The sequence below is a fragment of the Cebidichthys violaceus genome, unplaced genomic scaffold (genome assembly GCF_023349555.1).
Source record: "Cebidichthys violaceus isolate CVI_PGR_0920_01 unplaced genomic scaffold, fCebVio1.0.p SCAF_26, whole genome shotgun sequence".
NCBI lineage: Eukaryota > Metazoa > Chordata > Actinopteri > Perciformes > Stichaeidae > Cebidichthys > Cebidichthys violaceus.
Window position 1 is genome coordinate 159,946 of NW_027176439.1, and position 11,651 is coordinate 171,596.

General features: G+C 36.7%; 1 protein-coding gene across 1 annotated transcript in view; it reads left to right on the plus strand.

Moving 5' to 3' along the window:
- eeig1a (estrogen-induced osteoclastogenesis regulator 1a) overlaps window positions 1-4,107 on the plus strand; it is a 35,617-nt gene extending 31,510 nt beyond the window's left edge. The window contains exons 10-11 of the mRNA XM_068720944.1: window positions 338-407; window positions 895-4,107. Coding sequence (XP_068577045.1) covers window positions 338-407; window positions 895-940 — 116 coding nt within the window. The 3' untranslated portion in view covers window positions 941-4,107. The remainder of the gene's footprint in view (window positions 1-337; window positions 408-894) is intronic.
- Window positions 4,108-11,651: the final 7,544 nt, after the last annotated feature.

Sequence of the window (11,651 nt, forward strand, 5' to 3'; positions counted from 1 at the left end):
CACTCCTATCAACATCTTCATCGAGGGCCGTGTCGACGCTCTGTTGCAAACGTCGTGTAAACGAGCCTACTGTCTCCTTTCTCTGACAGTTTGTCTTTTCGTAATTTACATGAAAAGACAAACATTACAGTTACATTACAGTTTAACAGTGTATTTCGGTATATATTTAAAGGCATGTTGTTGATGTCTAAAACTGTGTGTAACTCCTGCAGCGTCTCTGGACCGAGCTCTCCTCCTCCGCTCTGTGTTTTGTCACCTTTTTATTGGCCTCTTCTCGATGCCGTCTGGTTTCCGTCAGCGGCTGCTGACTGTGTTTCTGTGTTACTGTGTTTCTCAGACAGCAACCTGCGTCTGTTCGTCAGCAGAGATGGAACGACGGCGCTCAGCGGCATCAGGCTGGGAAACAGGTGAGAAACTCCACTCGTGACTTTCTGTCTCTTTCTGTTTTTTCTGTCACTGTCTGTCTCTCTTCCTCTTTCACTTAACTTTCTGCACACTGGAGTTTTAGTTCTTGGAACACTTCTGCTCCGAATTCAGAAACAATCCCAGTTTGTGGCTCTGAAACAGTGTTCTGGTTAATTAAGAATGTGACTGACAAACCACAACGTTTTTAAAAAAGCAGCAATATTCTGTCATATTAGTAGTTTTGTTTGAAGTTATTCTAAATTGCTTCACAATAAGAAAAGAAAACTCATAAAATAATGATAATAAAATACAATAAAATGCAATATAGATGCATACATTGCTACATACTGATACTTGATATTATCAGTATATTTGATACAAATCAAATACAAATTTAAATTCACACTTATAATGTATGTGGTAACAATAAAAGTGTGAAGCATTAAAGAGATGTCTGACTGTTGTTCCGGTGCGTTTGGGTCCTTGCAGGGTCTCTGCAGGCGGGTACGAGCCCGTGGTGATAGAGAGCCATTAAACCGGCGGACACGTCGACCCGAGGACGGATGGATCGTCCTCGTCTTCTGTCTTGCTGCTGGTTTTTCCTGGAGCTTCAGCCGGTCTGACGCCGTGAGGGGAAAAAACACCTCGTCAGTTTGCACTTTATGTGAAGTTTGTCTGCACTCCGTTCAGCTGTTTGTTGAGTGTGACAAGTGAAATGCACAAAAAATGTTTTCTCTGATACTGCCTTGTAGTGTGTTTACCCATCTAGATTTTGGATGTGGATCTTTATAGTCATTTAATTTAACGAGTTAAAGGGAGAGTTTGTCTGTTTAGAAGTGTGGTTGTGTGAGGTTCTTCTCCATTGTCAGTGTTATCTATGCTCTTCAAAGACACCAGACTCCATCCTCAGAAACAGCAATTTTACCTTACTGACAACAGGAGTTGCTGGTCTAACGCTGCCTCCATCAGTACTGTGTGAATTTGTTTATTCTGAACAAACCCTTTAAAACACCAAAGTCACACAATATCACAAACGAGCCGGCTGTAAACCAGCAACTCCGTTCTGCGAGGTAAAAATAAAGATTTAGTCAATGGAGTCTGGTAAGACATTCTGACAGCAAGATAAAGAGGTGAAAATAATGCCTATTTTTCAAATGTTAAATGACAGATGGATGTTATGTGCCATGATCGGGTTGCAATTAACGGGGATTTTCCTCATTGATTTGACCAATAATTTGATCTATAATTGCTAAATTGGTTAATTGTTTAGACCATAAAATGTCAGAACATTTTGAAAAATATTTCAGGGTTCTCCTGTCTGTTTCTGTTTTAAACTCCATCTACTGTAGTAAAACACTGACTATGGAGAGGAACCTCATACAACCACACTTCAACACATCACTACTGTAACTTTAAAGTGATGAAGATACAGACACCAAAATCATCTGAAAGGATAACTTTCTGTTTTCTGACGAGGAACTGAAGTCGTTATCTATATTCTCTCTTCAAAGTCACATGACTCCATTGACTAAAATAGTAACTTTACCTCACAGAACATGTGAGTTTCTGGTCTATCTCTGCATTGATCGGCTATTTTTGTGTTATTTTGGGACTTTGGTGTTTTAAAGGGTTAGTTTGGATTCACCAAAGTTACAGAGGAACACAAACAACCTAACGTAACGAGGCAGAGGTAGGTCAGCTATACTCCTGTGTTCTGAGAGATAAAATTACTTATTTTGTCAATGGAGTCTGGAGGCTTTGAAGAGAGCATAGATATCAGCTTCAAACAAGGAAGTTAAGTTATCCTATTGGGACTCATTTTGTAAGTTTGGGTGGTAAAAGGGCTGTTTGATATCAAGGTGAAGTAGTGAAAATATTCTAAATATAGCGTGAACTTACACCGCTATAGATTCTTTTGTTTTTTTAGGTGGACCTTTCTTTTAGGTGTCTAACACGTGCACGATGCACTTTGGATTCGTTATATTATTTTCTTTAACACATCTATCAGACATATTTGTCTCACTGGGAGTTCAGTTCATGTGTAATGTTTTGATTTAGATTCAGCAGGGAAACGTTTCAAACTTCTCAAAACGAGTCCCAACAGGATCACGTAACTTTCTGTTTCATGCATCGCACAACAAAAAGTCTGACGTGTAAATTTGGAGCCTTTTACGTTCCACCGACAGGCAGCACATCCAAACACTGAATGTGATTCAAGAGTTTAAAAAAAAAAACACTGAGCGGACGTGAAGATGCAAAATGCTTTTTGTCTTTTTTTATTTTGTATTTGTTGCTGTTCCCTGTTGATCGGTGGAAAAGCAGTGGAACCACTTTGTGCCTGTAAAGCTTCTCTTGAATGATCCTAAAGCACCACGAACACTGTGATAACAGAGTGCTTCTGATGGTGAGGAGAGAAATACCGTTTGTTTTTGTTGTTTCTGTTGTTCTGTTTGGTGTCAGTCTTTTTGGGAAATCCCACTGCATGTTGCTGCTCTGTTGCTCCATGAAGGACGACTTGTATGAGGGTTAGTTCTGTCCTCTCTTCTCAGCCAACAAAAGTTCAAACTAAACGTGACGTCAGCTGGAAGACACTAGTTCTGTGGTACAAACTGTTCTGGTTTTATTTTGAAGAGTTTGTGCAGACTGTAGAGGTCTTTGTTGCCCCCTGGTGGAGCAACAAGGTTCATGCACATTTCTCGCCCCTTTGGTGTTTACAAGGATGTTTACCTCCAGTTTGTTTACAGCTGTCTTCAGATGAATAAACACCAAAGAGGCAACAAAAAAGGACAAGTTTTGGAATTCAACTGTTGGTTAACCAGCTGGCTGGTTGATGCTTTTTTTTTTTTTGGTAAGTTTTAGACGCTTTTTGTTTGGATTTTGAACTTTTATTTTGTGCAGAGTCTTAAAATCTTATTTTTCTGTTTGTAAAAATAGGTGAAACAAGTCTTGGATTTACTTAAATGACTCAGACGTTATGTTCCATGATCGGTCTGCTACTGATGATGACTTTCCTCATCAATTTAAATCTGTTTAATTTGTTCAGTAATCGCTAAATTGGTTAATCGTTTAGACTATAAAGTGACAGAAAATGGTTAAAAATAATCAAAGTTTTCCAGGTTGTGATCTTCAAATTCAGTTCACAATCATACTCAATGAATAGAAGAAGCAATCTGGAAACAGGAAGAATATTTTACCTAATTTACAATTAGAAAGAAAATCATCTTTTAAGACTCTTTATCAAGTTCTTTAAATCAGTTCATCAGTAAACTTTTTTGTACGGCCGTTATTTTTCCAGTGAAGCTGCAGTTTTTCCAGCTTGTCGTCTCTTCTTCTCACTACGCCGGTTGAATCCAGCTCATTATATAAAAGTTGAATCACTTGTATTTACACTACTTTGTTTGTATTTTTGCAGCTTTATGTTTTATTAATCACATGGATGAACCACTGACCTTAAGAGTCTGGATTTGGGTTTACGTCGCCACAGCCTTTAGTATTCTTTAAAAGCATTTATTTATATATATTTTGTCTGGAGGTTGATCATAAGCTATGCACACAACTCGCCTCCCTGAGCTTTTTTCTTTTAGTAACTCTAACAAATTATTGTAACAAAGCTAGTATATCCTAAATTTATAGAGAATCAAGATTTTTTTTTTGTTGGTATTTCTGTGGAAATTACTTCTAAACAATAAAAAGCTAATTTGAGTTTGTTTCTGTGTTTTTAATAATCAGTGTTCTTCTATCCTGTGTCCTGTATTACATTACATTACATCATTTAGCAGACACTTTTATCCAAAGCGACTTACAATTCAGTATCTATCTATATACCGTAGATATATCCGCTACGGGAGCAATTTTGGGGTTAAGTGCCTTGCTCAAGGACACACTGACATGAGACTAGTAGAGCAGGAGCCGGGGATTGAACTGCCAACCCTCTGATTGAAAGGCGGCCCTGCGCTCCACTTAGCCACAGTCACCAGTCTGTATCACATTAAATACTGTAGCTAGCTAGTATATGTGTGTGTACTGCTGCTACCATCGAGGTCGCTGATGTACATGTCCTCTGTAATATTTCTGAGAATTAGGGGGTTTATAGGAATAAGTGTAACTTACATTCTGCAATTATACACATTTAAAGAGTGAAAATTGTTTTTTAGACTAAATATCTTAAAATGAGTATGTTTCAGTTCAATCATGCAGGTGTGGAAAAGTATTCAGATTGTTTTACTTTTGTGATTCTCTTCCTCCAGCAGAACACTATTATTATTATTATTATTTTGACTGTAAGTGGAAGCAAAACTGCTCTGGATGAAGAGTGAAAACCTTAAAACCAGACATTTAACATTCAGCAGCAGCTTTATTTCGTTCATTCTGTCTGTCTGTCTGTCTGTCTGTCTGTCTGTGTCTCTCTCTGTCTCAGTTTTCTGGTAATAATCAGATTGTAAGTCATAACAACGTTGACGTTTTCTTCTCTGGCAAATGTAAAAAGATTTTATTTCCTTCTTAGTATGAGACACCGAGATATGAATGTGATGTCTCATAATTGTAGGATTTGTACAATAACTATTTTTTATTTATAATTGTTCCCAACTTTCACAAACAATTTTTTCTATTTTCTTCAAAAAGTTTGTCATCGAAAGCTAAAGTTTTGAGTTACCGTCTCATATTTTAGACGTTTTATTGCGGTATGTTCAGCTGAAAATAAAAGGCGACATCATTTCAGACTTGGTGTCTTAAATATGAAAACTTTTCAGAGTTTCTTCTCGTGGTCTTTACAAGTTTAACATACAGTATACGGTATAGAGACTGTGTGCATGGTGTAGTGGAAGGCTTCTTCAGGTGGGGGGCGCTACAGAAAACAGAGACATGATGATGATGATGATGATATCTATCTATAACGTATTCTAGGATTAGTTGTTAGTCTTTATTTTAAATTAAATGTGAAAGTCCATAGTAGTCAACAACCTGAACTCAAGGGCTGCGGTTTAAAAAGTAAAGAATTCATGAGGATACCAGTCATAAAGGTTTATATCAGGGTTGTCAAACTCATTTTCACTCTGGGCCACATCAGCGTCATGGTCGCCCTCAAAGGGCCGGTTGTAAATGTAAGACTGTATAACTGTAACTACTCCCTAACATATTGTTAAATAACTGTCTCTGCATTTGATTATTGTTTATTCAAATGTAAAAAGATTGTACATGCAGTTATAAAATTGTAAAATTATATTTCAGCACATTTCTGTCATTATAACATAAATCATTTTAATTTAGGGTTAAGAAACCCACATTACTCTATCAAAGATCAAACTTTTAAAGAAAATAACAAAGACAAATATCATCAAACTATTATTACATTAACTTTGTTCAAAGCTATTTTTGTCCTCTCTCTGCATCACTAATGTCCCTCTCCGTCATCCCATTCATGCAGCTACATCCAAGAGCTCCTCACTGCCTTCAGCATCTTATAAACACTGATAGATGTATGATGTATCCGTGTTGTCTGTGCTTTCATCAACAGCTAATAAAAAAGACAAGTACCTGCTCGTCTCTTCAGCTAGCTGTGTTGTTAGATTGCCTGCTAGTTCCTGAACTCGGTCTGATGGTGTTTCTTCACAAACTACTATGACAGTAGATGTCCTTTTGTTAAAAATAACTAAAAAACATTAAATATCCAATTTATTTTATTTAAAAGGCATATTATGAAAGTATTCTTAGTTTTATTATTTCATACATTCTACAGTTGGCCAGGTGGACAACATGTCTCAGTACAGTAATTTATTTAGGCTCTTTACCTGTGTACAACTGGTTTTAATTCTATATTTTGCTTTTATAGTATACATAGGCGTAATGTGTGATGCTATTCATATGTGATGAATATTTTCTTGTTGATACAAAGCCAAAGTTTATGGGCTGTTAAGTCCCATTAATAAAAAAAAAAATATATATATATATATATATATATATACATAATCAATCAAGTTGTTGTATTTTAATAGCTGTGCTTAGTTACACTGACATTCTGTGACTGTTCTTCCTTTTTGTGGGGTTCACCAGAGCTTTGTGTACATTATATAGCCCAAACCTGAATCCTCTGCGATACCAAATTGTGAGAAAACGGAAAATCCAGAAAAAGTATTTCCTATATTTTAAATACAAAATACATGTATTGTATTTTGTTAAATGTTCTGGCACCAGTATTTTGTATTTTATTTTAATACATTTATTTGAGAGGTATTTTGTATTTTGTATCAAAATACATTTTGATGTATTTTTGCCCATCTCTGCTTGCAAGCCTGTAACAGACAGGCCCATTTTACTGTATTGTAATTCTACTGTAGCCTATACTAATATTTGTTCTCTGTTTGAGCTGTTGTTTTTTCTGTTTGAATACATTTCCCTCAAAAGAAAAGCTTGAGTTTTGAGATCTTGCCGGGGGGGCCTCACATGTTTCCGTTACGGTACTGACTTAAATCTACTACAAAGAAACTTAAAGCTACTACAAAGAGCCTTAAAACTACTACAAAGAGAGTTAAAGCTACTACAAAGAGACTTAAAGCTACTACAAAGAGACTTAAAGCTACTACAAAGAAACTTAAAACTACTACAAAGAGACTTAAAGCTACTACAAAGAGCCTTACAACTACTACAAAGAGAGTTAAAGCTACTACAAAGAGACTTAAAGCTACCACAAAGAGACTTAAAGCTACTACAAAGAAACTTAAAACTACTGCAAAGAGAGTTAAAGCTACTACAAAGAGACTTAAAACTACTACAAAGAAACTTAAAACTACTACAAAGAGAGTTAAAGCTACTACAAATAGACTTAAAGCTACTACAAAGAAACTTAAAGCTACTACAAAGAAACTTAAAACTACTACAAAGAAACTTATAGCTACTACAAAGAAACTTAAAGCTACGACAAAGAAACTTAAAATGACTATAAAGAAACTTAAAACTACTACAAAGAGACTTGAAACTTAAAACTACTACAAAGAGACTTAAAGCTACAACAAAGAAACTTAAAGCTACTACAAAGAAACTTAAAGCTACTACAAAGAGAAAGAAACTTAAAACTACGACAAAGAGACTCAAACAAACACTTGTTTTAAAATGTCTACAAATAGAATGTATCTCTTTCCTATATTTCTATTTCTCTAGCTCTATAGATATATAGTTCTATGGTTCTACACATTACATTACAGTCATTTAGCAGACACTTTTATCCAAAGCGACTTACAATGAGTGTATTCAACTTAGGTATTCAAGAGAACTACTAATCACCAGAAGTCATAAGTGCATCTCCTTTTTTAAACAAGCATCTAAGAGCATAAACCAGAGCAAAAGTACAGTGCAAAAACAAACCAATACGAATACAATAAGTGCAACAAACTAATACGAATACAATTAGTGCTAAGTGGAAGGCTCAGGGTAGTGCTTCTTGAAGAGGTGAGTTTTCAGCCTGATGAAAGATGGGCAGTGACTCTGCTGTCCTGACATCAGTGGGGAGTTCATTCCACCACTGTGGGGCCAGGACAGAAAAAAGCCGCTACTTCTATGAGCCCACATGTTGTACAGGACAATAACTAAACAGATTTGTGTCAGACCAAAGTGAGAACCAAGAAACCAGAGTGAAGAAGTGTCTGATCCACTGGTCACACTGGAAACATGGTGGCCAGAAGAAGCTGATCATGTGACAGAGACTCTTCTCTGTAAAACTAAAGACAGATAAACCATCAGTAAAGCTCCACCTCTTCCTGTACGCAGATATACACTGAGGACAGCACACAGACGGGCAGAGACACAAAAGGGCAAAGAGACCGGCAGAGAGACAGTCTACCTGGACGTCATGGATCACCTGTTGATGCTGCTGTTGTTGTTGTGGAACTCAGGTAGGACTCTGATTGAGAGATGATGTGTTTTATTACAATATTACTGTTGTATCTTTAAATCAGAGAACACACACACACACACACACACACACACACACACACACACATACATAAACAAACACACACACACACACACACAATTATTGACTGCATGAACTGTACCAGCTTCCATGTTAAAATAAAACACCACAAAAGTTTCCTCTTAGTTTATGAAACGTGACAATGTGACCTGAACTTTGTCAAATTGTACACATTCAAGTTAAAATATTTTTACGATCAAACCGAATATGACAACCCTGCTTTTTTGTTTTTATGTAAAATAAAAAAGAATTATATATATACATACATTTATTTTTGTGTATATATATATATACACATAGTGCAGTGAGGTTTGTGGCTGGTGAGGTACTGACTCTTTCAGAGTCAGATTTACAAATATATGAACCCAATAGAGTAGCTTAAATCACCATTCAATTGGCAGCTTGCACATTGACAACTGGTTGTTTGTCATATCAGCATTCTTTACACACACATAGGTAAGGTACATATTTAATTCCACCAGGACCGTGTGCGCCGCGATCTGGCTGCACATAGTGTTTTATGTTCAAAAACGCATTACTACTTTGCAGTTAAATATTTAACCTTTATTCCAACATGAATCTCCATCTGTCAATCGGGTGCTTCATGTCCCTCACTCCCTAACTGTCCATGCTGGATCTGTCCTCGTTGTTTTAAAAAGCTAAATAAGTTATTAGCATGACTGCATCCAGCTAGCCAGACCTGTCTGGTGTACAGCTACTAGAGAAGTTAATAAGTATACTATAATAATAATAATATAATACATAATAAGTAGATGTACTGATTCCCTTTCCCGCCAGTCTGCTGTCTGATTGTGAGGTCAGCTTGATCTGATATCAGCACTTTCATCTGCAGTTTCTCCGCCAAACTTCTCCTCTCAAACAGGTCTTGGAGGCGCAGTGCTCGCACTGGCACTCGCCTGTATAGACTAGTCCTGACGAGAACGCGCAATTTGGGGCGGTACAGATTCTGCCCCAAGCGGAATCTATTTGAAGACGCTGATTGGCAAAATTGTATGTCACACCTTTATATATTTAATCAGCAATTGGCTAAACTGCTTTATAGACTTTCCTTTAGTCAGCATGGTATGCTGACTCAGCCCAAGGGAATTACCCACAAATCATAGCAACGTGACGTTAAACACGGGGTAACCAGTGGACGCATGGAGACGTTAAAAAAAAAGGTAAATGTTGACCTCCTGTCAGTGTATGATGACGGGCGCACCAAAGAACGGCAGCAGACACCTTGAATATAGTTCAAACAAATGTTTTATTGAGTTTGCCTGTTTTCTACGTTACACTCTTCTCTTGCTGTTCTTCCTCTGCGAAACTTTTACAAGGAAGCGCGAATACCCTGCACAGACAACCCCCCTAGTGGTGAGATGGCGACACCTGCTGGCCGTTTTAACTATAACACACATTACAATAATATACAATTAGTTATTCAAAAATCCATTTATCTCACATAAACAAAGAGGACGGCTCACGTGTGTTCAGCCTGTTATATTTACTCAGAAACATTAATAAGGGTTAAAAATGGAACAAAAAAATAAACTTGAAATCAGAGGATATTTATTTATTTATTCATCAAATATTTGATTTTGTCATCGAAGATGTTTTGACAAAAACGAGTAAATAGATTATATGAAATTACATCTCATCTTGTTAGGAAAGAGCCTGGAAGACGTTCAAATCAGGGAGTACAAAGTATAAAATAAATACCCACAATTATACATCTTATTTTTTGTCGTTTTCATGGTAACATGATAAGTTGCAGCAAAGTGCTGTCCCATTCATATTTACACCATTTCGAGCCCTTGCAGCCTCTCACACTCAACCACTTACCAGGTGATGTCAATTAAGTCCTTTAGGGTTCAGGGCTTAGAGTTTAGGGGGGACATTGGGATTTCGCCATGCAGACAGGCGGAGAGGACATGCAGGGAAAGCATATTTTTAAATAAAGTGACACTTAATATATTGAAATAGATTTTACAAAATTGAGAAAAAAAATATTGAATGACTTCACAAAATTTAAACAAGTATATTCAAATCAATTTATCAAGCAAAACTGATTTATATTTACTAAAGATCTGTGCAAAAGTAATTTTGATTTATTCAATATCTGGGTGAACTTGATTTGTATTTACTAATCCTCTGAGGGAAATTGATTTATATTTACTGATTATTTGAATGAAATTGATAAAAGCTTACTAAATATCTGGATAAATGACCAGTCACGCTGCCAATATTCTCAACTACACAGTTAAAGATTCTCAGAGGTGAATTTAATGATGAAATATGATACGAATCTTATAGAAAACTTTGGTCTGTTTCTCTGCTGCGTTGGTGCTCAGCCCTCTGGTATCTTCGGACCGGGTAGCTTACTTTTGGACTACTGGAACAAAAAAAATTAGCTCACTCTCCTTCCGCCTTAGCTAGGCTAACGTTAGCATATAGCAGACACCTGTAACGACTGGAAGGGTGTAGCCAATCGAAGGCAGAGTTTTTAGCCCCTTCCCTCAGGATGCTCTGCCTTCTGAGGGAAGGGGATAAGAATTACAAATTAAATTAAAAATGAAACAAATTATCACAATTTCTTCTTTTTTTTGTCATATTGTCATAACAAATATTACCCTTTAATCTACTCTTGTGTGATTGGCCAAAAAGGAAGGAGGCTTCTAAAAAACAGTTTTTAAATTCAGGTTCAACTGTCTGAATATAAATGTAACAACATCCAAATAAGTTTTAGATTAAAATTGCAAATACATTTAAAAACAAATATTTGTGTACTTCTTTTACATTTACTTAAAACAACAAATATGTGTCTATTTCTCCAGGACTCCACGCTGAAGGAAATCACACATCAACAGGTAAATAGAGAAAGAAAAGAGAAATAAAGAACCAGTGAAGCAGAATCAGCAGTCAAGCTTTAGTTTGATATTTTATTAATTAAATTAATTTCTTTACTGATGACTCTCTTGTTTCTGTTCAGAACCTGTCAGGTTGGTGGGGGGAGACAGTCGCTGTGCAGGATCTCTGGAGGTGAAACTGGGAGACTGGAGACCAGTAGATGGCTCTTACTGGTACCTGAAGAAAGCAGATGATGTCTGTAGAGAGCTGGACTGTGGCTCTGTTGTTTCTATAAGACGGAGAGTGGAGTCCTCAGAGAGATCTGTGTGGAGGATCAACTATCGCTGTGTTTACTTTGGATCTGATCTGAGAGATTGTTTAACATCAGATTCCTCTCCCTTCATCCTGGATCTCACCTGCTCAGGTAAGCCCA